The following is a 27,288-nucleotide window of genomic DNA, read 5'->3' on the forward strand; positions in this document are numbered from 1 at the left end:
TTTTACCCAAAAATCCACAGCGAAACAGAAAAAAAATCATTGTGCAACAAAATCAAAGAAAAAATGCCATTTTGTAACTTTTGGGGGCTTCCGTTTCTATGCAGTGCATATTTCGGTAAAAGTGACACCTTATCATTATTCTGTAGGTCCATAGTTGGTACCCTACTTATATAGGTTTAATTTTGTCATACTTCTGGAAAAAATCATAACTACATGCAGGAAAATGTATACGTTTAAAAATTTCCTCTTCTGACCCCTATAACTTTTTTTATTTTTCCAAGTACAGGGCGGTATGAGGGCTCATTTTTTGATCTGAAGTTTTTATCTGTACCATTTTTGTTTTGATCTGACTTTTTGATCACTTTTTATACATTTTTTTAATGGTATAAAAAGTGACCAAAAATACGCTTTTTTGGACTTTGGAATTTTTTTACGTGTACGCCATTGACCATGTGGTTTAATTAATTATATATTTTTATAGTTTGAACATTTACGCAAGCAGCGATACCACATGTTTATTTTTATTTACACTGTTTTATTTTTTTTAATGGGAAAAGGGGGGTGATTCAAACTTTTATTAGGGAAGGGGATAAATGATCTTTATTAACACTTTTTTTTGCAATGTTATAGCCCCCATAGGGACCTAAAACACTGCACACACTGATCTTTTACACAGATTACTGGCGTGTATTAACACGCCTGTGATCAGTGTTATCGGCGCTTGACTGCTCCTGCCTGGATCTCAGCACAGAGGAGGCAGGTAAGGTCCCTCCCAGTGTCCTGTAAGCTGTTCGGAACGCCACAATTTCACCGTGTTGGTCCCGAACAGCCTGACTGAGCAGTCGGGATACTTTCACTTTCGCTTCAGAAGCAGTCAGCTTTGATCACCGCATCTGAAGCGTTAATACAGGGCATCACCACGATCAGTGATGTCCTTTATTAGCCGCGGGTCCCGACCGTTGATGGCTGCCGGGACCGACCCGATATGACGCGGGGTCACCGTGTGACCCCGCGGCATATTGCGGGAGTCGGCGGAGGACGTAAATATACGTCCTTCGTCGTTAAGGAGTTAAACCCAAAATTGCACTCTGTCACAGAGTATTACGAATGGTGTGAACTGCTGGTTATTATACCGTCTACAGATTATTATAAGCAGCAGATGATTTCTTGTGGGAAAAATACACAGAATTGCGCAGAAAAATCACCCCTGCCTCCTGTGATACGGTTCCTGAAGTTCAGGCAGCTTGTTGATATGTATGAGGCAATGGAAATCTTCCCCTCTCTGATAAAATGCTGAATAACGTGACTGGGAGGTTAATGGCTGGCATAAAAATCCTTCTCAGTGAGAACAACCAAAGCACTGCACTTCTCTCTGTCCACAACGCTGATGTGACTAGCAGTTAGAAGTGGAACGCTGCGGTATAATGAATTCAGCGTGTCTGTGTAACACACAGAGACACGCAGCCATCCTCAGGGTATGGCATGAAATGAGCAGCCGCAAAATGGCTGCCGATTATATAGAGCTGTGACATCACAGGGGTCAATGAATGCTGATAGGCTGCATCCTGCATGTGATTCAGGGTCATCACGCCTACCTCCCTTCCCACCTTGCCTTCCCAGCATCCCCTGCCCCATGTACTGACATGTGGATCCACCATTTTAGGTGTCCGCTTCATAAAATGGACTTTAATGAAGCGATTTGCGCAATAGAATCTTGGCGATATTCGCATTCGTTGCGAATCGAATAAATCATGAAATTCGTAATGAATTCAGGTTTGTCTGCTTCGATTCGCTCATCTCTAATGATAACACCTGGGTGCGTTGACTTTAAATCAGGCAGTAATATAATAGTAAGTAGAATACTGAAGAGAGTCGCCCATGGTGTAGCACCCGTGGTGTAGCAGCAAAACACAAAACTTTATTTCATCTTGTATTCATAAAAAGTATGCCAGGTTAGGATGTGGATGGAGGCAGAAGCAAGTGACAATTTTCATGCCCTTATGGCGCTTTGTCAGATGGAAAAATTAAAATCTATAGGAGTCACAATATGGCAACATTAAGCAGATTTGTTATTTTCTTAACCCCTTAAGGTCCTGGGGTTTTTCCGTTTTTGCATTTTCGTTTTTTCCTCCTTACCTTTAAAAAATCAGAACTCTTTCAATCTTTCACATAAAAATCCATATGATGGCTTATTTTTTGCGCCACTAATTCTACTTTGTAATGACATCAGTCATTTTACCCAAAAATCTACGGCGAAACCGGAAAAAAAATCAATGTGAGACAAAATTGAAAAAAAAACCCCCCATTTTGTAATTTTGGGGGCTTCCGTTTCCACAGTACATTTTGCGGTAAAAATGACACTTTCTTTTTATTCTGTATGTCCACACGGTTAAAATGATACCCTACTTATGTATGTTTGATTTTGTCGTACTTCTGGAAAAAATCGAAACTACGTGCAGGAAAATTAATACGTTTAAAATTGTCATCTTCTGACCCCTATAAATTGTTTATTTTTCTGCGTATTTTTGCATTGATAGGACTTATTGATCGCTTTTTATTCATTTTTTCATGATATAAAAAGTGACCAAAAATGCACTATTTTGGACTTTGGAATTTTTTTGCGCGCACGTCATTGACCATGCGGTTTAATTCATGATATATTTTTATAATTCTGACATTTCCGCACGTGGCGATACCCCACATGTTTATTTTTATTTTATTTTATTTTTTTTGGGGGGGGGGGGGAAAGGGAGGTGATTCAAACTTTTAATAGGGGAGGGGTTAAATGATCTTTATTCGCTTTTATATTTTACTTTTTTTTGCAGTGTTATAGCTCCCATAGGGAACTATAACACTGCACACACTGATCTTTTACATTGATCATAAGAAACCAGTAATCGATGATTCTGCAGCTTGACTGCTCATGCCTGGATCTCAGGCACTGAGCAGTCATTCGGCAATCGGACAGTGAGGAGGCAGGTAGGGACCCTCCAGCTGTCCTGCAAGCTGTTCGGGATGCCGTGATTTCACCACGGCTATCCCGAACAGCTCCCTGAGCTAACCGGCATGGTTTCACTTTCATTTTAGACGCAGCGTTCAACTTTGAATGCCGCTTCTAAAGGGTTAATAGCGGTCAATGCTGCGCGCTATTAGCCACGGGTCCCGGCCCGCTATGACGCGGGGCCACGCCCCGGCATACAGGTACTTGTAAATTACGTCTATTTAGAAATTTTAAGCCTGTCTGCTGTATGCTCCGAGGAAGTTGTGTTGTATGACCACAGTGCTCTCTGCTGACATCCCTGTCCATGTCAGGAACAGCAGGAACAGGGTGCGTTTGAAATCAACTTGGATTGTATACACTTGCTCCTTAGCCAATGAATGCAGATATCTCTGTATATATATATATATATATATATATATATATATATATATATATATGCACTTGATTTACTTGTTTTATAATGCTTGTATGTCCGGATTGGTTCTTTGGATGGTCACCTGCACATCAGACAAGTTTGGTGCTCTCCTCCACGCCTTTTGCTATACATTTGCCAGTAATATTATGGATTTTGTACAGTGCGGCATGTAAAAATATAAATAATAATAATTATTATTATTTTTATGGAATGCCTGATGCAACTATATATTAACCAAAGCTGGATAGACAATCTTGTCCGAACCATATGTAACCAGCAATAAATGGACATTCTGGTCCAGGCTGGTGTCTGTGTAGCAAGTAGGAGGGGGATCTTAGCACAGAACCTATCTCTGTATTATAACAGTTTGGTCTCCGAATTATCATTTTGAGTTGGCGGTTTTAAGATCTATAAGAATAGGTTGCCACCATTTAGCCTGCTGTACTTAAGGTTATCACACTTATTCAAATGAGGACACTTTATTGACCTTACATTAGTGTTATTAGGCCTGCACTATTAGTATGTGAAGTGTACTTTAGCAACACAGGCAGGTTAACAACTGGGTTATGCACAGGCAATAATTTCTCCACCCACACTGGACTTCCCATATAATCCACACTTATACCTTGCAATGATTCATTATTTTCTTTTCAGCAAAATGGACCAACAAAACAAATCAAATGTGCCTGATGAAAATGGTATGTACACTTTACAGTTTACTTCATATGATTTATTATAAATATATATATAAGTACACTATATAAACAATATACTGTAGCTGTTCTAGATTTAGCATTTTAACACATTAAATAGTACACCATACTATAAATGACATTTATCTATTATATTTGTACTTATTTTTTGTAGTATACAGCAACTGTTATCAATGGTAATACTAAGGTTTGACTTATAGGGCTACTTCACATGTAGTGTTCTACGAAAGATTTTTCTTTGTATCTTTTGAATCAATATCTTAAATATTTTTTTCAAAGATGAGTAGAATAATATGTCCTGCAGGAAATACTCTACTATGTGAAAGGTCAGCCTAAGTCAAACCTGGGTTTTAAATTGAAAAAAGAGCAGTATGAAACCAGTTCTTTATTAGAGCCACCATTAGATTGTCAAGAGAAGTTAAATGGCTTAAAGCTGATGCATACAGCTTGTATACCTCCATAGATGAGCCCTATATTTTGCCCAAGGGAAGGATTATATTGTATCCTGTGAGATCAGGAGGGCTTATCCCAAAGAAAGTTTTGGGAAATATGTTTTGATCTCAAAGGATGGGATTTGATCCAAACCTTACCTCTACATACATATCTCCTGCACTTGGTCAGGGTAAGACTGGCCCACCAGAGTACCATTACTTCCTTCTAAGGTCTATTTGTTATAGACTAATTTACAAATAACATACTTGATGCTACTGATGGTTTATCCTATATCTGAAATGAAAACAACAAAGATTTTTATATGCCTCTGTTGTTATAGAAAACATTTACCATGTTACGGAGAAATGTCAAAAGGTTCGGTCAGTTGGGATCAAGTGTTCAAAGCCCTACCAATTTCTAGGTATAGCTGGATGAATCAGTGGGTAGCTTGCTTCACTCCCCGGCTGGCTTTGAACAGTTGCAAGAGATTACCCAATAGACTTACAATGGAGCCATCTCTTGCAACTGAACACAGATCTTGGCCAATCAGGGAGGGAAGCATACTTTAACCAGCTATGTCTAGAGATCAGTTGAGATCTGATTGCTTAGACCCTGACTGATCAAAACTGCAATGTTTCAAAAATGTTCGGTAGTGGTAGGGACTAGTGATGAGCGGCATTGCCCATATTCGAACTCGCGATATTTCTCGAATATATAGACGAATATTCGTCTTATATTTGTGAATTTTGCGTATTCGTTATATTCACATATGCGAATATTTGCATATTTGCGTCTTCAAGGAAGAAAACAGTGAGGGGGTGGGCAACTTTACTATTGGTTGCTAGGGATGTTGTTAATAACCTCTGGCAAGTGTATTTGCATCATTCTATTTGGCCCACAAGTGAAAAGAAGGAATATGCGAATATTCACATATGCGAATAGTCACATATGTGAATATGCGGGAAAAGAGTGAATATTCGTAATTTCAAATATATATAGCAAATTTATTCACAATATTCGTGAATTCGCGAGGGACACCTCAATAAAAGTGTGCACATTTTTTCTGTTTATAAAGGATTGAAGCATTATTTTTTGGCAGGACAAGAGAACATATTTAACTTATACCAGCTGAAATACAAAGCTTTTTGTAATGGATCATATCAAGGTTATTTAGTATCTAAATATACTGTAATTACTACTGATAAACTCCATGCCGAATAACTACAAAGTAATGGTAATTCTTACTTTTCTTCTAGCCTTCTGGAATAAAATACATTCCTATGTTAGAAAGCATACAGCTCCATCTCTAGAGGAACGTCGGAAGTATAACTATAATTTTGCCAGTTCCACCTCCTTTCATGGATTGCACAAGCTTGTGGAGAGCAATACTGCTGGAACAAGTGGGCAAATCCGTAGAGTACTTTGGGGTCTGGTGGTCTTGGCTTTTGTCATTTTAGCCTTTTCACAGGTCTTTATGCGCGTTGTCAATTATTTCAACTGTCCGACAACCACCTCAGTAACTGTCCAATATGTGGAAAAGATTGAATTTCCTTCCGTGACATTTTGTAATTTAAACAGGTAAATGTAATTTTTTTTTACTTATCAATAAACAGATTATAACCGAGGATTTGATGATCACATAGAAAGAATTTACAATTGTATTGATGCCGTATATTCAGAATCGGAGAATTATTTATTACTGGTGTACACAGAAGCAATGATTTCTATTCAATATGCTTTGTGAGTTTTAAAGGTGATCTATTCATGTATGCCTAAAAACATCTAAATAAATAATAGCCTCTTCAGCAAGAGTTCAGCAAGTTGTTTGAGCCTTATAGGGGAGATTCATCAAAACCTGTCCAGAGGAAAAATTGCTGAGTTGCCCATAGCAACCAATCAGATCGCTTCTTTCATTTTTCAGAGACTTTTAAAAAATTAAAGAAGTAATATGATTGGTTACTATGGGCAACTCAGCAACTTTTCCTCTGGACAGGTTTTGATAAGTCTCCTATTTGTGTACACTTACCAAAGCTGCCACTTACTTGAAATAAAAATAATTAAAATGACCTACATTTAACTATGTGTTATGTAATATATTACTCATTATATTGTTCCTATACAACAATCTGACCATAAGAGTTATCCACTTGTCATTGTCACTAAACTTACTTTTCTTTTAAAGGGGTACTCCACCCTTAGACATCTTATCCCCTATCCAAAGGATAGGGGATAAGATGTCAGTTCGCCACGGTGCCGCTGCTGGGGAGCCCCGGGATCCCCGCTGCAGCACTGCGCTATCATTACAGCACAGAGCGAGTTCACTCTGCATGTAATGACGCGCAATACAGGGGCCGTAGCATCGTTACATCACGGCTCCACCCCTCCTGACGTCACGGCCCACCCCTTTCAATACAAGTCTATGGGAGGGGGCACGGCGGTCGTCACGCCCCCTGCCATAGACTTGCATTAAGGGGACGGGCTGTGATGTCACGAGGGGCGGAGCCATGACGTCACACAGCTCCGTCCCCTGTATCGCCCGTCATTACGCACAGAGCGAACTCGCTCTGTGCTGTAATGATAGCGCAGTGCCGCAGCGGGGATCCCGGGGCTCCCCAGCAGCGGCACCGCGGCGATCTGACATCTTATCCCCTATCCTTTGGATAGGGGATAAGATGTCTAGGGGCGGAGTACCCCTTTAAGAGTGAATTCCTACATTTGTTACATATCCCATGAAAACATGGCAAAGAGGTGGTACATGGAGTCTCCTGAAGTACACAGGGGCCACATGCTTCCCTCCCCCCGTGGTGTATTCCAGCTCATATGGTTACCTCGATTTGCCATGTGCATGAGGTCAAAGGGAGATTTATCATTTTTACTAGAGATGAGCAAATCGAAGCTGACGAACCCAAATTCGTTACGAATTTCATGAAATATTAAATTTGCAAGGAATGTGAATATCGCCGCGATTCTATTGCGCGAATCACTTCATTAAACTTTATTTACTGCGGACCAGGCTCCAGGGCATCTAAAATGGTGGATCCACATGTCAGTACATGGGGCAAGGAACGCTGGAAAGGCAGGAAGGCAAGGAAGGGAAGTAGGTCGAGATGACCCTGAATCACATGCAGGATGCAACCTATCAGCAGCCAGTCACCCCTGTGATGTCACAGCCCTGTATAATCGGAAGCCATTTTGCAGCTCGTCATATCATTCATTACACTGCATAGATATAGGACGCACATTGCTGTGTGTGTGTTACACAGAAAAGCTTGTTGAAGCAGCGTCTCACCTCTAAGTCACCTCAGCCTTCTGTGCGACACAGAGCACAGTGTATTTGTACAGAAATTAATTCTTACTGCAGCAAATAACCCCTCAGTCATTGTGAACAGCATAGTATTACAGAGAGGAGCAGAGAGCTGTGTGTTGCCTCAGCTGCAGAAACGTTTTCCCAGGAGGGAGAAATAATTTTTTAGGGCAAATCTGTGTCTTTGTTCCACAACAACTGGTCTGCTGGTTATACTAGTCTGTAGACGGTATAATCCATACCCAGCAGTCCATTCCTAATAGTATTTTAGAAAGAGTCTTTTTGCCATTTTGGCTTTAGCACACAGGGACTGTGTGCTCCAGCATTGTTTTGTACTGCTGGTGCTGTGGGCAAATTATTATTATTTTTTTTTTTTTGCGGACTGTAGAGCATTTTTCTGTCCTCATAAGTGCATATCACATCCGTACATCTAAGTGGTGTACTATTTTGTACCTGTTAATTTGTCAAGGGCCTAGATACTTTGAAAGGACAGCCAAAAGTAATCACCAGCTGGTGTTTTACTCCAATAATTTTTGAAGCGTACAGTAGCGCATTTTTCTGCCCTCATAAGTGCATACCACATACCTATATCTATTTTGTACCTGTTAATCTGTCAAGGGCCTAGATTCTGTGAAATTCTAGGCAAAAGTAGTCAGTGGCTAATGCTTTTACTCAGATACTTTTTTAAGTGTACTGTAGCGCATTTTTCTGCCCTCAAAAGTGCAAACTACATACGTACATCTAAGTAGTGTACTATTTTGTACCTGTTAATCTATGAAGGGCCTAGATACTGTGAAAGTCCAGACAAAAGTAATCACCGGCTGGTGTTTTACAAAAATACTGAGTTTTTAAGCATACTGTAGTGCATTTTTCTGCCCTCATAAGTGGATACCACATATCTACATCTCTAAGTAGTGTACTATTTTTTACCTGTTAATTTGTCATGGGCCTACATACTGTGATAGTACAGGCAAAAGTAATCACTGTCTGGTGTTTTACAAAAATACGTATTTTTATGCGTACTGTAGCACATTTTTCTACCCTCATAAGTGCGTACCACATACCTACATCTCTAAGTAGTGTACTATTTTTTACCTGCTAATCTGTCGTGGGCCTACATACTGTGAAAGTCCAGGCAAAAGTAAACACCAGCTGTTGTTTTACTAAAATACTTTTTTAAGCGTACTGTATCGCATTTTTCTGCCCCCATAAGTGCATACCTGATACCACATACCTATATCTAAGTAGTGTACTATTTTGTACCTGTTAATCTGTCAAGAGCCTACATACTGTGAAAGTCCAGGCAAAAGTACTCACAGGCTGGTGTTGTACTCACATTCTTTTTTAAGTGTAATGTAGCGCATGTTCTGCCCTCATAATTGCATACCACATGCGTACATCTAAGTAGTGTACTATTTTGTAATCTGTCGTGGGCCTACATACTGCGAAATTCCAGGCAAAAGTTATCGCCGGCTGGTGTTTTACTAAAATATGTTTATTTAAGCGTACTGTACCACATTTTTCTGCCCTCATAAGTGCATACCACATACGTACATCTCGGTAGTGTACTATTTTGTATCTGTTAATCTGTCAAGGGCCTACATACTGTGAAAGGACAGCTAATAGTAGTACACACCTGCTGCTGTTCTAGACAAATACTGTCTTAAGCGTAGTGAAGCGTATTGTACTCCCCTGATATACGCAATAAGTATGTCAGGCAAAGCAATGCTAGGACTTGCACAGTGGAGTGGCAGAGGCCTAAATTTATCAGGCAGAGGTCACAGCAGAGTAGAGGCATGTGGCAGCCGGAGTGGCAGCAAGAGGTCTCAGCTAGCAGTCGTGTCTCGACCAGCAACCCAGCAGCCGTGATTGATTGGTTCACTCGGTCATCCACTTCATCCCAAGTGACATCCAACAACCCCAGTCAACAGTCGATGGGTTCCTCACATTCAACCCTCACTTGACATGGCCCTCATGCTGCTGCTGCCACCTCAAGGCTCTGTCATTGTGCTACTCTATGGTCTCCTCATGCTGAAGCTGCCACCTCCAGGCTCTCTCATTGTGCTGCTCTATGTTCTCATCATGCTGATGCTACCGCCTTCACGCTCTGTCATTGTGCCACCATATGGTCTCCTCATGTTGATGCTGCCACCTCCGGGCTCTCTAATTGTGCTGCTCTATTGTGTCCTCATGCTGATTCTACCAACTCCCGGCTCTCTCACTGTACTGCCATGGATACTGCAAAACCTAATTAAGGTGCTGGTCCCCAATTTTAGAAATTCCTCTACATTAGAGTCACTTTCAGGACTCCTGATGCTGCTGTGGCTAACTCCAGGCTGTCTCATTCAGCCACTTTATGGTATCCTCATGCTTCAGCCACCTCCAGGCTGTGTTATTCAGCCACTACATGGTATCCTCATGCTTCATCCAACTCCAGGCTGTGCCATTCAGCCATTTTTTGGTCTCTTCATGCTGCCACAAACTCCAGGCAGTCATTCAGCCACTAAATCCTCATGCTTCAGCCACCTCCAGGCTGTGCCATTCAGCCACTATGTGGTCTCCTCATGCTTCAGCCAACTCCAGGCTGTGGCATTCAGCCACTATATGGTCTCTCCATGCTGCCACAAACTTCAGGCTGTGCCATTCAGTCACTATATGGTCTCTTCATGCTGCCACAAACTCCAGGCTGTGCCATTCAGCCACTATATGGTCTCTTCATGCTTCAGCCAAATTCAGGCTGTGCCATTCAGACACTGTATGGTCTCCTCATGCTGCCACAAACTCCAGGCAGTCATTCAGCCACTATATGGTCTCTTCTCATACTTCAGCCAACTCCAGGCTGTGCCATTCAGGCACTATATGGTCTTCTCATACTGATGCCACCTCCAGGCTCTGTCATTGTGCTGCCATGTGACATGTGACTCCTTGTTTGATTTGGTCCTTTGTACCCACACGCAGGGGCCTGGGACACTAAAACTTGGAACTTAAAATTTAAATTTCAAAAACCTCAATTTCAATTTCAAAATCTTAAATTTCAATTTCAAAATCTTAAATTTCAATGGTCTCCTCATGCATCTGCAACCTCCAGGCTGTGCCATTCAGACACTATATGGTCTCCCCATGCTGCCACAAACTCCAGGCAGTCATTCAGCCACTATATGATCTCCTCATACTGATGCCAAATCTAGGCTGTGTCATTGTGCTGCCATGTGACATGTGACTCCTTCTTGGATTTGGTCCTTTGTATCCACACCCCGGGGTCCAGGACGCTAAAACTTGGGAATTAAAATTTCAATTTCAAAATCCTCAATTTCAATTTCAAAATCTTACATTTCTATTTCAAAATCTTAAATTTCAGTGGTCTCCTCATGCTTCAGCCAACTTCAGGTCGGTGCCATTTAGACACTATATGGTCTCCTCATGCTTCTCCTAACTCCATGTTGTGTCATTCAGCCAATATATAGTTTACTGATGCTGCTGGGCCTGGGCCTAAATATTTTTTATGGTAGCACTAGCTAACATAAATCTTCAATTTAAATTTCAAAATTCATCTTTTAATCTTAGGGATTGTGAAGCCCTAGTGTCTGCTCATGCTGATGCAAGCTCCAGGCTGTGTCATTCAGCAACTATATGGTATCCTCATACTGATGCCACCTCCAGGCTCTGTCATTGTGCTGCCATGTGACATGTGACTCCTTGTTAGATTTGGTCCTTTGTACCCACACGCTGGGGCCCAGGACACTAAAACTTGGGAGTTAAATTTTCAATTAAAAAATCCTCAATTTCAAAATCTTAAATTTCTATTTAAAAATCTAAAATTTCAATGGTCTCCTCATGCTTCCGCCAACTCCAGGCTGTGCCATTCAGATACTATATGGTCTCCTCATGCTTCAGCCACCAGCAGGCTATTTCATTCAGCCAATATATGTTTAACTGATCCTGCTGGGCCTGGGCCTAAAAAAAATTTGGGTAGCACTAGCTACCATAAATCTTCAATTTAAATTTCAAAATTCATCTTTTCATCTTAAGGATTGTGAAGCCCTAGTGTCTACTCATGCTGCTGCCAGCTCCAGGCTGTGTCATTCAGCAACTATATGGTCTCCTCATGCTGCCAACACTTCCACGCTGTGTCATTCAACCACTATATGGTCTCCTAATGCGGCCAACACCTCCACGCTTTGTCATTCAGCCACTATATTGTCTCCTTATGCTTCAGCCACATCCAAGCTGTGTCATTCAGCCACTATATGGTCTCCTCATGCTACCAACACCTCCACGCTGTGTCATTCAGACACTATATGGTCTCCTCGTGCTGCCAACACCTCCACGCTGGGTCATTCAGCTACTATATGGTCTCCTCATACTGATGCCAACTCCAGGCTCTGTCATTGTGCCGCTCTGCAGCAGTGATTGTAAAAGCGATGCCTGTAATCTGCATGTCATACTAAATAACAGTATTATTTCACTACCCCAACATACTCCATATGCATGTTAGAACAAAGCAAATTGTTCTACAAACCCTATTGAGGCTCTCTGTAGTCCAGAAATAGCTGTTTTTAATATAGTTTCACTGCAAATAAACTCGGATTGAAACAAATTTTAAATTTTTTTTTAGCGAATCGGCCCAATCGAATTTTTCAAAAGTTCGCTCATCTCAAATTTTTACCTCTCACTTTTTAAACATTTGCAGCTTGTACTTTTTTCTTTATGCCAATATCAAATGTGCCAAATTTATCATATTGTCAAATGATTTATGATGAATTTGATACATCTTTCATTCAACTTTATGCCTTGTGAATTTCTACTCCACCTATTGAGTGCAGTCAGATTGCAAAAATAAAAAATAAAATATTAGGACTCTTTAAATAGTGACAAATATTAGATATATCTAAAAACCTTACTCTATCTAAGACATGTCCTCAACATTTGTCAGAAAGCAGAATTGGCAAGCAAGGTGCAAATGTGCCCAGAAATGGGGCAAACATATTATGCTTTTGAATAATTAATATGTTATATTGTAATGTCTGATAATTGGCTTTATTTGTACCCTCATATTTGTAAAGTGCTGGGTAATTTGTTGGAGCCATATAAATAAACATGATCAGGGAACCGGAAGTTTACCAGAGTTTAGTTGGGAAAAAATAGTGCATGCACTTTTTTTTCTCTCTTGTTGTTCTGGCTATCATGTCGATGGAGCTCCATAAAACGGAGCCTGATGGCAATGTGAATGAGCCCTTAGAACATAAAGTGTATGTATGTAATTTATGTATACATGTATCTCCTTCTTCTTCTTCATAGGTACCAAACCAATGCTGTTAACAATTTAAGTGTTGCCTTTTTCATGTGGAACATTGTGTCCACCGTTCTTCATTTTTCAAATGCTGGGGAAGGTTCTGACTATGACTTACAGGAAGTGATGGACTTTTTGCAACTAAATCAAAATTTCAGCATTAAAGACTTCACCAGAAACTATGGATTTTATATCAATAATAGTACATTATTAAAGTGTGATTTTTTTGGCATGCCATGCTACCCAGAGGTAAAGTTGATTTGGTTTCTTTATAAGGAAGTAGTGAATGGTACATATACTAATAACATAACTCATCACTTGCTAAAGCTGATATATTAGTAATAACTAAGCATTATAAATTATTAATATGAAAACTATTATATATATCTTGAATTCTGACACATTCTACATATAATACAATCCTGCTAATTTTCTGATGCTAAAGGAGTACTTTGGTGCAGAAACACTTATCCCCTTTCCAAAGGATGGGGTATAATTGTCTGATCTCGGGGGTCGGACCGATGAGACCCTCTGCGATCTTCTGCACTGCGCCCCGACTCTACCCAGGAACAGAGAGTGTCGACCCCCGCACAAAGCAGTGTTGCCCACTGCTTTGTGTGGGGGGCCGTCATGATCCATTCCTGGGGAGAGCCGCATTGCAGTGCAGGATAGTAGATAAGTGTTCCGTTGGATAGGGATAAGTGTTCCTGCACCACAGTACTTAGTACATTAACTCGATAAAAAAAAAAGATACTGGCTAATTCCAAACATATGATTAGTTATTAACACAAAGTGGTGAGTAGACATTAACAATTCAGTATGTAACACATTCATGTAGAGAAACTGTCCTATTTGGATCCCACCTTTCATACAGAGAGTAGATTAAGGAATTGCACAAAGATGTTTTTTCATTCCCTTAATCAACTCAAAGTACAATTGTCATATTTTTGTAAAAATTTTATATCTTTTCATGTGACAACACAGAAGAAATGACACTCAGATACAAGTGAGTGTTCGGCCTGTATAACAGTGTTTAATGTAGTGTCCCCCTCAAAATAACTCTGCACACTGGTGGAAAACATGTTTTTTTTTTTTTTAAACCAACTGGTGCCAGAAAGTTAAACAGATTTGTAAATTATAACAAGTGAAGAGAATCAGAAGATCGCATTCACCACTGTAACTCAAGTCCTTTATTGGAGCATATGAAGCAGGTACATGGAGGCACCCCCGCATCTATATCTTCTGTACCTGCTTCATATGCCCCAATAAAGGACTTGACCTACAGTGGTGAGTGCGATCTTCTGATTCTCTTCTCTTGTTATATTTGCCATTGTCTTGGATTGGATCTGCACCTCCACGCTCATTCATTAATGCTCACTCCCACTCTTGCATATGTCCACTGAAGTTTTACTTACCTGAAGTGAAGTGCCAGACTTCTGTTTCTACTTTGTGATTCAGATTTGTAAGTTACTTTTATTAAAAAAAATCTTAACCCTTCCAGTATTTATCAGCTGCTGTATAATACAGAGGAAGTTCTTTTCTTTTTGAATTTCTTTTCTGTCTACCCACGGTGCTCTCTGCTGACACATTTATCCATGTCAGAAACTATCCAGTGCAGGAGAGGTTTGCTATGGGGAATTGTTCCTGCTCTGGACAGTTCCTGACATGGACAGATGTGTCAGCAGAGAGCGCTTCCTGTGGAACACAGTAGCCAGGAGCAGTTGTGTGTGAAGCAGCTTTGGGTGTGTCCCTTTTTGTGTTTCTCCAGAGTTCCAGAGGCAGAGCAGGTGATTCACCAACCTTTCCCAGGGGTGTGGCAGGCTCCTTGGGAGAGTTTTCCCTGCATGGAGCCCCTGGCCTCCACTCCCCGTTCCTCCAGGCTGGCGGGGGGTGGAGAGAAAACAGCGACAGTCATTTTTCCGGCCGGAGGAAGAAGATCTGGCAGAGTCTGCAGCAATGCAGGCTCGGCTCCTCCGGCAATGGGTGCCAGCCAGAGATCCAGTGGAAGGAAGGCGAGGAGGCAAAGTATTGAGTTGTGGGCTGAGAGAGGGCCCGAAGAGTCCAGCGAGACCTACTGCTCCCGCATGACCGCACGGTTTGCGGAATACGACCGCTGCGGTAGGGAGCTTAGGTTGATGAGAGAGGACCTGCGTGGAGCCCAGAATCTGGCGTGCTCTGGGTCCAAAAAGAATAAACTGGAACTGAAAAAGAGGATTGCAGCCCTGAAGAAAGACATTGCAAAGATGGAGGAGAGGAGAGCAGAGATCCTGGAGGGAAGCGGTCTCTTCAGGGAGAAGATGGAGAACCGGGATCGGTTTGCCGCCATGAAATCCCCAGGTAAGGTGGAGGTGGATGATGGGGAGAGTAGTGGCGGTGAAGAAAGAGAGGATGGTGGTGTTGGTGTAAAGGAGGAGGAGGAGGTGGAGGAGAAGAAGTTGGAGGAAAGTGTACAGGTTGTGGAGGATGATGTATTGCCTGACCCTACTCCCTGTGACACCCAGACCACTAAGACTCAGGACAGCTACATAGAGCCGGCTCAGGTGGCACTACCGCTAAGCGATAGTGAGGATGATGATGTGGAGAGTGAGGCTGGGGGATTGCTGAGGGCTATAGTGATGCAGGAGTCCCCAGCCCACCTCCAGAATTTTACATTTGGTGATGACCAGTGTGATGACACATTAGTAAAAAGAAAGGCAAAAAAACAGAAGACCCAGGAAACTGTGCATTATGTGTTCCGTCCTTTCCAGCAGTCTGGGCCAGCTGCAAAGCTGGTTCAGGCTGCTGGGTCCTCTAAACTGCCAGACTCCGTTTCTGTGGTGGAACGGAGCCAGCATGGGGGATACAGCATGGCGTCAGTAAAAGCTGCAGACGCAATAGATGTGAAGCCCACCCATCCTGCCGGTAGGGAGGGGCAGGATGGGCTCATGGTGGGCAGCGCGAGTTATGCCCCTGGGTGCTCGGGGGGCGGTTCCCCGAGTACTGTGGGCATTACCGGCACTGCAAGGCACTCCCCTGTGAGGGGGGGGAGTGTCCGGGCGCCGGGATTATCCACAGAGCCTGTGAAGTCGGGTGAAGCAGGTGCTGGCGCTGTGGGAGGAGCTGGGGTGCGCCCGGTGGGGCAGTCCCAGAATCAGGATGTGATAGCAGCCATGAAGGAGAAGCCATCGGCGTCGACCCCAGCAGCGGCTAAGCCAGCACAAAGGGCTTTACTAAAGCCAGCCATACTACAAGTCCCAGCCAGCCCAGAATTTGTTAGTCAGGACAAGAATGTAGGATGTGATATTGATGGGTGTAGTAGTGTTGTGGGTGAGATGAGTGTATGTGGGAGTGTCAGTGGAGTGAATGTTGATGGGAGTGGTAATAGTATGGCTGGAAATAAAGAGGTTGAGAGTTGTGGTGTGAATGGTGTTGTAAGTGGTTCTGGCTCTGGGTCTGGTCCGGCTGCCCCCCCGGCAGTGACTGCTCCCAGGAGCTATGCTAATGTCGCTGCCGGGGGTTCAGGGGGGTCCCCGTCTCCGTCCGGCCCTGGGGGCCATTTGCAACAGCGCCTCCTGGAGGCTCTACGCAGGGGTGACAGGTCGATCCAGGTAGAGGGAAGGGGTGAGGTCGACCTGTCTTTCTGGATAGAGAGGCATGGTTTGGGGGCTTTTCGAGAGAGAAATGGGGAGGTGGTCTGGTCCCTCCCGACACCCGGGCAGGACAATAACCGTAGGAATGTGGTCCGTCTGATTTGGAGGGGCGAGGATGCGTGCCCACCTCGCGCAAAAGTGGTTGAGCTCCTCCTTCAGATGGAATTCAGGGCGAATGACATCTTTGCCCTGATTCACCCCTATGGTTCGTCTGAGTTTGACGTCAGTTTCGTTCGGCCAGAGGGTCTTGAACTCTTCTGGTCGAACTACGAAGTGGCGAAGAACGAGCCCGGCTGGCGGGATTTCGCCGTAAAGGCGATTTCCCGTCAGAACTCTGTCAAGAAAGTGACCGTTTTGACCCGTAACGAGTCGCTTTCTTGTTATGACATCATGACCTGGCTTGGTCGGTATGGGGATGTGACGGACATGCCCAAGAAAAACTTAGATGAGCACGGGATCTGGTCCGGGGCTTGGACGTTTTCCGTCAAACTCAAGCGTTCAGGGAGTACAGTTGCCCACATTCCGTCAGCCGCCTTCCTTGGACGTGATAGGATCCAGGTCTTCTACCAGGGGCAGCCTAAGGTGTGTCACAGGTGTGGCAGCCCCACCCACTTTAGCGCAGCCTGTACTGTGCAGGTCTGCGCTTTGTGTGGTGGGGTGGGTCATCTGGCCGCATCCTGTAGGCAGATCCGGTGCCACCTGTGTGGTGTCCTCGGACACCCTTTCAGCCGTTGTCCTAGCGCCTTCGCCCGTGCAGCGGCCGCTCCGGCTGAGGAGAGCTGTGAAGTTGCCTCAGCTGGGGAGGGCACGGGCAGGGATGGGGGCGCAACAGGGCTAGTGAGGAGGAAAAAGGGCCCCGCCAAACTAAGGCGGGAGGAAAATCGGAGGAGGAGTAGGGAGCTGGAGAGTGCCCAGGTGGCGGGGGTAGCTCCGGCCCCTGCTCCTGAAGCTGGCCCTGTAACCACTGAAGCCCTGGAGGAGGACGTGCTGGATGAGGAGCACTGCGCAAAAAGGAGGGCAATATGGCCGACACTTCCGATTCCTCCCACTATGAAAGTGTGGATGAGGAGAGTGGAGAGAGGCCTAAAAAGAAAGACAAGGGCAAAAGGAAAGGGAGAAAGAAGAGGTCAGAGCCCTCTGTTCCCTGTACTACGGGCCAGGTCCAAAACGGAAGCCTGATTGCCCCCCCTCTGATTGACCTGTCAAACCGGTACCTCGTCCTCGATACCATCTCCTCCCCCTCCTTGGAGGGGGAAGGTGAGGGCGGGGTGCCTAGGGAGAAGGAGCCTCTGGGGGGAACTGGGCCCTGTCCTATTAAGGCTCCTTCCTTGGAGGGCAGGGCTAGACCAGGGCCAGACGTAGATGGGGATCAAATGGACCAAACTGAATCAAAAAAAAGAACTAAGAGTGGTCTGGCCCTCTCATCTTCTTCGGGGGATGAGGGGGCTAAAAAGAAGGGAAAGAAAAAGTAAAGGGTGTGGCCGTCTAATTTAATCACCCTGTATGGCGGCACTCACCCCATTGACGCTGGCATCTATTAACTGTGCCAGCATAAAGTCAGATACGGCTAAATTCGCAGCCTTTGATTTTCTCGGCCGTGTTGAAGCCGATATTTTCTTTTTACAAGAGACCAGGTTGTCAGATCTAGCCTCTCTGGTAAAAGCCAGAAGAGAGTGGAGGCGCGGTCCCTCCCACTGGTCTCTTGCGGCTGAGCCGTATAGTGGGGTGGCGGTCCTTTTTACCGCTCCTGTTGAATGCCGACGGGTTATTGAATTAGAAATGGGGAGGTGCCTGATCTTAGATGTCTTCATGAAGGGACAAGAGCTTCAGCTCATTAACATCTACGCCCCGCAAACTAAGCGGGGCCGTAAAGATCTCTTTATGAGGATTAAGCCCTTTCTTTTTACAAGTCGGCAAGTGATCTTTGGAGGGGACTTCAATAATGTCACGAGGTCCCAAGATAGGAGAGGCTCCAATAGTCCGCTGACTTGTGATAGTGTGGCACTGATTAGCATAACTAGAGAAGCTCGCTTAGAGGACGCCCACATCCGGAGCCCCTCGGGCCACGCGGGTTTCACCTATCATCAAGGTAGTCGCAGGTCTAGGATAGATAGGTTTTATTTAAAGGAGGAAGCCGTTTCTTCCGCAGTGTCCGTGGTTGAGGTGGAGTTCTCCGATCACTGTATGATTTTGTTTTCCCTGAATGTTTCAGAGACCCCCCGGATGGGAAAAGTTTATTGGAAGCTGAATTCGTCCCTCCTGGAGGAAGCGGAGATAAGACAGTCCTTTGAGGATTTTCTTCAGAGTCAGGTACCTTTACTGGGCCTTTGTAGTAGTAAGTCAGAGTGGTGGGAGATATTCAAGAAGCGGGTTGCGGGGTTCTTCCGCCAGCTCTCGAGCCTCAGGTCCCTGAACAGGTACCGCCTGTATCAGGGTCTGAGGAGGAAACTCGAGCTCCTTGTCTCGACTGGAGGTAGCCGGGAGGATATCTCCAGAGTGAAATCCTTGCTGATGAGGTGTCAGTACGATAGGCACGCATCTTTGGTTTTTGAGAGGGATTTCGGGAAGTACCGCTCGCCCGACCCTTACAGAAACTGTAAGATGTCAGTGAGTAGTAAAGTCATTTCAGGACTGATTGATAGTACAGGATCTCTGAATCGGTCCAGATCAGGGATCTTGGAGGTCGTCAGATCCTTCTACTCGCACCTCTTGGGGAGGAAGGATCTAGATCGAGACAGGATGTCGGCTTTCCTGGCTGAAACCATTCCTGAGCCAGGGGTAGACCCTTCTCTTGATGTTTTGGCAGAAGAAATCAGGGAAGAGGAAGTGAGACTGGCGATCGAGGGGCTCGCCCCTAAGAAGTCGCCAGGTCCGGATGGCTTAACATCCGAGTGGTACAGGACCTTTAAGGAGTCTTTAGCTCCCCTCTTGACTGAGGTATTCAATGAGTGTTTCTCCTCGGGCACTCTGCCAAAGTCAATGAGGAGGTCAGCCCTGATTCTTCTGTCAAAGGGTAAAGATCCTAGCCGTATTGAGAATTGGAGGCCCATAGCTCTTCTCAATGCGGACAGGAAGCTTCTGGCTAAGATAGTGTTTAATCGGCTGGTGAAGTTTGCACCCCGGCTCCTTTCAGGGGCCCAGCACTGCTCTGTTCCAGGCCGAAGCACCTTAAGTGCTGTCCTTAGTGTCAGGGAGGCAGTGGAGCGGAGTAGTGCAGGTCTTTGGAAGGGGTACTTGCTGTCCTTGGATCAGTCCAAAGCATTTGATCGGGTGAACCACGAATACCTCTGGTCCGTCCTCCTGAGATATGGCTTACCAACTACTTTTGTTAATTGGCTTAAGATCTTGTATGCAGGGGCAGAGAGTTTCCCGCTGGTGAACGGGTGGTCTGGCCGCTCTTTTGAGGTGGGATCCGGAGTCCGTCAGGGTTGTCCTTTGAGCCCGCTTTTATACGTGTTCGCAATCGATCACTTCGTCCGGAGGGTAGATTGTGGGCCGTTGGCGGGAGTCGGGATGAGTCTGGCGGAGCCGGCTGTCACCCAGAGAGTGGTGGCGTACGCTGACGATGTCACTATTTTCGTCTCCTCGAGAGAGGAGGTCGATGTGGTGATGTCGGAGGTGGACTGCTACTCGGAGGCATCCGGGTCTAAGATCAACCGGGATAAGTGTGAGAGTCTCTGGCTGGGAGGGGGGGATCCCACGTTTGATCTCCCGGACACCCTCTCAGGGCCCCAAGAATCAGCAAAAGTCTTAGGCATCACATTCGGCCAGGATGATTATCCCACCAAAAACTGGGATGGTAAGCTCCAGGATGCCGCTCAGAAGGTGGACCAGTGGAAGGGTTGGTCTATGACCCTCAGGGAAAGGGTACACCTGATCAAATCGTACCTGCTCCCCTTGTTTATCTATCTGGGCAGCGTATGTATCTTGCCAGAGGCTTACTACACTAGGATCTACAGCCTGTTTTTCCAACTGTTATGGGGGAACAGGATGAACCTAGTCAAGAGGGAGGTTACGTACCGCACGAGGAGACTAGGGGGTTTATCTATGGTAAACCCTGTGGTGTTCTTTACGAACACCTTCTTGAAAGCCAACATCGCAAACCTCTGGTCAGAGAGGGCTTCTCCGTGGGTACTCTCCTGCAGGGAATGGTTTCGGCCTTTCTTCCAGGAATGGGAGAGAGGAGGGCGAGTGAAGGACCTCCGTACGCCCCATGGATATCTTCCGGCTTACGCTACCCCGACTCTGAAGGCGATACGTCGGTGGGGTCTGGGAGTGTGGGAGATCAGGACCCAGTCAAGGCAGTTCCTTGACAAACGGGTTCTGTTGACCCACTTCCAGAAGCCTCTGGCGCTCAGGGACTGCCCAGGTCGGGATCTGAGGGTGGGGTTGTATCTTTTGAACATGAAAAGGATCCCCCAGAAGTTTTGGGACTTGGCCTGGCGCTGCTTTCAGGGGAAGCTATATGTAAGGGACAACCTGAAGTGTAGGAACTCTGATGACCGGGGATGTCCCTGAGAAGAGTGCGGGGATACGCTGGAAAGCATGGACCACTTCCTGCTTCATTGTCCCTTTAATATAGGGGTTTACAACCGGGTGGGCGCTTCCATCGGCTGGAGTCAACTTGCCGGCCTTACCTATCCGGAGTGGGCTTATGGGGCATTCAGGTCCCTGGGTGGCCGAGACCGGGGCACTTTATTCTTAGTTAGTTTAGTGGTTAGGTACTACACGTGGAACGCACGGTGTTTAGTGTCAACCCAACAGAAAATCCTCTCCGAGGTGGAGGTCTGTAGGAATATCACCGGTGACCTTGGGAAGATTAGGTCTTTGGAGTATGGCAGTCTTGGTACCAGTAGGGCTTCTCTCCTATGGAGAGGTTTTTCTTTTGATGTGCCCTAGGTACTAGGCCCTTAAGGTGAAGTACCTTATTTTGGCCAGGGATAGTGTATATATCTTAGGGTGAGTATAGGGTCAGTTTCATGAAGGGATAGTGATAGGGTTAGAGGTTGAAAGGGAGAGGAATTTCAATTTAATTTTATCAGGATTGCCATCCTTCTTCCTGGTGGGGGGCTATGCATGTCACCTTAGCCTTTTGTTTTGTTTTCTATGGATGGATTGTAAAGGGCTTGCAGGCAACCAAACTTGGGCCTTGTGGTTTTTGTGTATTGTATTGTTAATATTGCTTTGTTGTAGAATATGTATATATTGTTTTGTATATATTGGTCTGTTTACATTAGGTGGGTAGGGGTGTATTTTAGGTTGGGTGGGGGGTTTTTGGGGGGTGGTGGTGGTGTGTACCCAGGACTGGACTGTTGCAGTGGGTACTATTTTGGGGGTCCGGTATGGGTCAGTTGTGGACAAAAACTGTGACCTATGGACTCTGACTCATGTCCAGAGGGAGTGGTGGGTGATGGGATAGTTTAGTATAGGTTGGTTGTTTTTCTGTGTTATTAAGTTGTTTGTTATGTATATTCTGTATAATTTTTTTTTTTTTTTTTTTTTTTTTTTTTTTTTTTTAATATAATGTCATAATTATTTTGTGAGAAAGGCAGTCGGACCAGTTTTCAGTTATTATAGCATTGTGTTAAGAGTACACTATATTTATGTCTGTGTTTATGTTTATGTTTGTGTCCCAGTGTGGATTAGTTTTAGTTTGTGGGTATATGTATGTGTGTTTGGGTGGGGGTGGGGGGGGGGGGGGGGGTTGGAGGGTAGGGGAAGTTAAAAAACAAAAAAGAAAAAAAAAAGAAAAAATGTGTGTATGTATATATGTATGTATGTGTGTATGTGTATGTATGTGGATATGTGTATGTATGTGTGTATATGTATGTATATATATATATATATATTTTTGCGCCCCCAATTGTACTTTGTCATGACATACCTTTTTACCACCAAATCTATGGTAAAACAAAGAAAAAACATTATTTGTTGGCCAAATTGAAAAATAAATGACATTTTGCAACATTTTTTGTGTCACATTTTTAGTCCCTATAGTGGACTATTACTTGCAATCCTCTTATTGCCAATACTGAACAAGGCTGCTCCATAGAACAGCATTGATCAGTGTTATCGGCTCCATTATAGCAGGAAATGTCTTGTGTAGTAGGAGGTGCTTTAAACAGACGGGTCTAGTATGTGACGCATTTGCTGGAGATGCAGGTGCAATTTTTGGGTCGCCATCTTGACTGTATAAAAGAGCCCTCACAGCACCAATGTCTAGCTTTAAAGGGGTACTCCAGTGGAAAACTTTTTTTTTTTATCAACTGGTGCCAAAAAGTTAAACAGGTTTGTAAATTACTTCTATTTAAAAAAAAACATAATCCTTCCAGTACTTATCAGCTGTATGATCCACAGGAGAATTCTTTTCTTTTTGAATTTATTTTCTGTCTGACCACAGTGCTCTCTGCAGACACCTCTGTCCATGTCAGGAACTGTCCAGAGTAGGAACAAATCCCCATAGCAAATCTCTCCAGCTCTGGACAATTCCTGATATGGACAAAGATGTCAGCAGAGAGCACTGTGGTCAGACAGAAAAGAAATTCAGAAAGAAAAGTGGAGCATACAACAGCTGATAAGTACTGGAAGGGTTAAGATTTTTAAATAGAAGTCATTTACAAATCTGTTTAACTGTCTGGCACCAGCTGATAAAAAAATAATAATAATTTCCACTGGAGTGCCCCTTTAATCACAAACTTTCTTGTTCTGTCCTGACCTGTCTGGCTGGTTACTAGAGCCTGCTGTGGTGGAGCTTTTTCAGTTGTGCTGTTTTTAACCAACATTAATTTTGCATGTTTAAAGGGGTACTCCGGCGCTAAGACATCTTATCCCCTATCCAAAGGATAGGGGATAAGATGCCTGATCGCGGGGGTCCTGCCGCTGGGGACTCCCGTGATCTTGCACCCCATTAGATTCAGTCCATGGAGCATGTTCGCTCCGGGTCTGATTACTGGGGATCACAGGGACAGAGCATTGTGACATCACGGCTCTGCCCCCGTGTGACATCATGCTCCGCCCCCTCAGTGCAAGCCTATGGGAGGGGGCGAACATGCTCCGGGGACTGATTCTAATGGGGTGCTGCGTGCAAGATCACGGGGGTCCCCAGCGGCGGGACCCCCACGATTAGGCATCTTATCCCCAATCCTTTGGATAGGGGATAAGATGTCTTAGCGCCGGAGTACCCCTTTAAACACATGAATTAACATAACTAGTATTCAGCATTCATAAATAAAAATATTGTTTGAAGCTTTGATTTCAGATCAAAGTATTTGTTACAGAATATCCTTAATTTGTTCTTTATTATTAATTTTGTTTTCTTAAAGGACTTTGAACATATTTTCACAGAATATGGAAACTGTTACACTTTCAATCATAATTCGTCTACATCAAAAAATAGGGTCAGTACTTCTGGAAGAGGATTACGTGTACTCTTTGATATAAAACAGGTACTGAAATTATTTTAGTAATTGAAGTCAAACATCCACATACAAATGTTTATTTAATAGCCCTTTATTCCCCCCTCCCCCCCCCCACTACATTACGTTAAGTATATCTATTGTTGTTAATTTTTATGAACCTATACATAAAGTGAAATCAGATTTTTCAAACTTTTTGCAAATGTTTTATTATAGCTTCATAGCTCTTTTGCAATAGCAAAGCTTTATTGTAGCATTTTTTTCATGTTGCTACTATTGCTCATGAGTAACAATAGGTGCTCCTGAAAATATGAACTGGTCTAGGAATATTTCACACGCATATATTATTTATCAACTTTCTGGTATGCATGGATGTACTTTATTTCATTTTATATATATATATCTTTTGTTATATACATCTTATGATGACTATTTATGATATTTTTCTCATTTAGTCAGAATTTACCGATGATCCATCACTGGGTTATGTGGATGCTGGGATAACATTTGTGATACACTCACCAAAGATTCCTCCCAGATTTGATGGCTTGGGTCTACACTGTCCTGCAGGGATGCACGCGCATGCTTCTGTAAGACATTTCAAGGTACTTACATATTTAATAGCAGAGGAACTCGAGGCACTGATGATGTATTTTATTATGTAAATGAATGAGTCCAGCAGACCATTTAACAGCGAGAATGTTTCCTAAGTACATGCATAGTTGATCCTCTAATTAGATTTACATACATAATGTACTATGTTTTTAAAAAGAAACAGCAGACGCCTCTGAAAATCAGCAGGCTATAAAGCTAATAAATGTCAACTTCCGGATATTAGCATAGCTTTGTAGAACATCGCAATGGCCCTTAGGGATTCAGATATTTTAAGATAACTCGGATGCTATCAGGTTTAATTATACAGAAGGCTTCTATGACTAATATCCATGCAGGTTCTTTGGATGTATTAAGTACGTGTTTATAAATGACATTAAACTTTTGTCTATTGGGCTTATATATTTCATTTTAATAATGTATTCTATGGAAAGGGATATAGGGACATTGCGGAAGAGCAGAAGCGTTTATTTAATAAAGGTAGTTATTATTGGTAGTATTTTATATTCATATCTTCAGATAAAATCCCACTGCATTTTCTCATCATTCCAGGTCTGTATGGTCTCTTTACATGGATCCTCCTGTTCTTGGAGACTTGCATGTAAAGAGCCAAAGAATATGGTCTTCCCTAATGAGCAAATTTCATACTTTTTATACTATAGAGTACTGTGGTGCAGAAACACTTATCCCCGATCCAAAAGATAGGGGATACCGTATTTTTTGTCATATAAGACGCTTGTTTCTGAAACAAATACAATGTAAAGTATAGGACTAGTGTTGCTCGCGAATATTCGCAATTCGAATATTATTCGCGAATATCGCATATTCGCGAATTCGCGAATTTCGCGAATATAGCGCTATATATTCGTAATTACGAATATTCGTTTTTTTTGTTTGTTTTTTTTTTCTTCACAGTACACATCACAGTGATCACCCCTCTCTGTTCCAGCTTGTATGGTGTAAAGAAGGCTGTAATACTACTGTGTGAGACTGGCGCGCGACAATTCGCATATGCGAAAATTAGCATATGCTAATTTTCACATATGCAAATTTTCGCGTATGCTAATTTTGCATATGCTAATATTCACATATATTAATTTTCGCATACGCGAATTTTCGCATATGCGAAAATAAAACGAGAATATAACGAATATGCGAATATCCGCGAATATATGACGAATATTTGTCCATATATTCGCGAATATTCGCGAATTCGAATATGGCCTATGCCGCTCAACACTATATAGGACAGTGATTTTCAACCTGCGGACCTTCAGATGTTGCAAAACTACAACTCCCAGCATGCCTGGACAGCCAACGGCTGTCCGGGCATGCTGGGAGTTGTTGTTTTGCAACATCTGGAGGTCCGCAGGTTGAAGACCACTGGTATAGGAGGTAGTACTCACGTGTCCCCGCCGCTCCGGACCCGTCACCGCTCGTCACCGCTGCCCGGGATGTCACCCTCCATCGCTGTCGCTGCGTCCCCGGGGTGTCCCCGTCGCTCTGGAACGTCTCTGCTGCCCGGTATCCTCGCTCTCCATCGCCGTCATGACGTCGCTACGCACGCCGCTCCTATTGGATGACGAGCTGGCGTGCGCGACGATGTGATGATGACGAAAGAGAGCTCTGGCCATGCAGGGGATCCCGGCACAGAGCAGACACTGAGGATGCAGGTAAGGTCCCTCCCGGTGTCCTGTAAGCTGTTCGGGACGCCGCAATTTCACCGCAGCGGTCCTGAACAGCCGGGTTAGTGTCACTTTCGCTTCAGACCCGGCGGTCAGCTTTGATCGCCGTGTCTGAAGGGTTAATAGAGGGCATCACGGCGATCGGAGATGTCCTGTATTAGCCATGGCTCCCGGCCGTTGATGGCCACAGGGACCGCCGTGATTGGTGTGTATTTGCCTTATAAGACGCACCAACTTTTCCCCCCAGTTTTGCTTATACGGCGAAAAATACGGTAGGTGTCTTATGGCGCACAAAGCAATGACTGACACGCCCATTCCATGTATTTCTATGGGAGAGCCGGAGATACACTAATACTCAGGGAGAGCCGAATTGCCATGCAGGAGATTGCTGCAGATCGGACCCCTCGCAATCAGTTCTTTGGATAGGGGATAAGTGTTCCTGCACCACAGTACTCCTTTTGGGTCTATTCACACATACAGTATCCTTCACATATTTGATGTGCAGAATACTGTATATGTGAATAGACCCGTAAGGAGGTTGTTAATAAGAACACCTGCTCCTTTCCTGTGTTTTGAATCAATCATTATAAAACCCTAAAATATAGTTTGTACTACAATATGTGACTTTAATGAAGTAACTAACTCTGCTGCTATTCTAAAAAGCATCCACATGTCTTAACAGAATAGCTTCTGATAAATATCTTTAAGGGGCTGGGGTCTTTGTTCAGCTCTTTTTTGAAGCAGGTTATTGGTCCATCCTGTCAAGCTATATATTATGATAATTCTGTATTC

At 44.0% G+C, this 27,288-nt stretch overlaps 1 protein-coding gene across 1 annotated transcript in view; it reads left to right on the forward strand.

The window, feature by feature from the left end:
• Window positions 1–27,288, forward strand: part of ASIC5 (acid sensing ion channel subunit family member 5) — a 59,441-nt gene that overhangs the window by 18,367 nt on the left and 13,786 nt on the right. The window contains exons 2-4 of the mRNA XM_056562081.1: window positions 13,164–13,404; window positions 24,107–24,229; window positions 24,655–24,804. Coding sequence (XP_056418056.1) covers window positions 13,164–13,404; window positions 24,107–24,229; window positions 24,655–24,804 — 514 coding nt within the window. The remainder of the gene's footprint in view (window positions 1–13,163; window positions 13,405–24,106; window positions 24,230–24,654; window positions 24,805–27,288) is intronic.

Source organism: Hyla sarda, chromosome 1, assembly GCF_029499605.1.
Source record: "Hyla sarda isolate aHylSar1 chromosome 1, aHylSar1.hap1, whole genome shotgun sequence".
NCBI classification, from domain to species: domain Eukaryota; kingdom Metazoa; phylum Chordata; class Amphibia; order Anura; family Hylidae; genus Hyla; species Hyla sarda.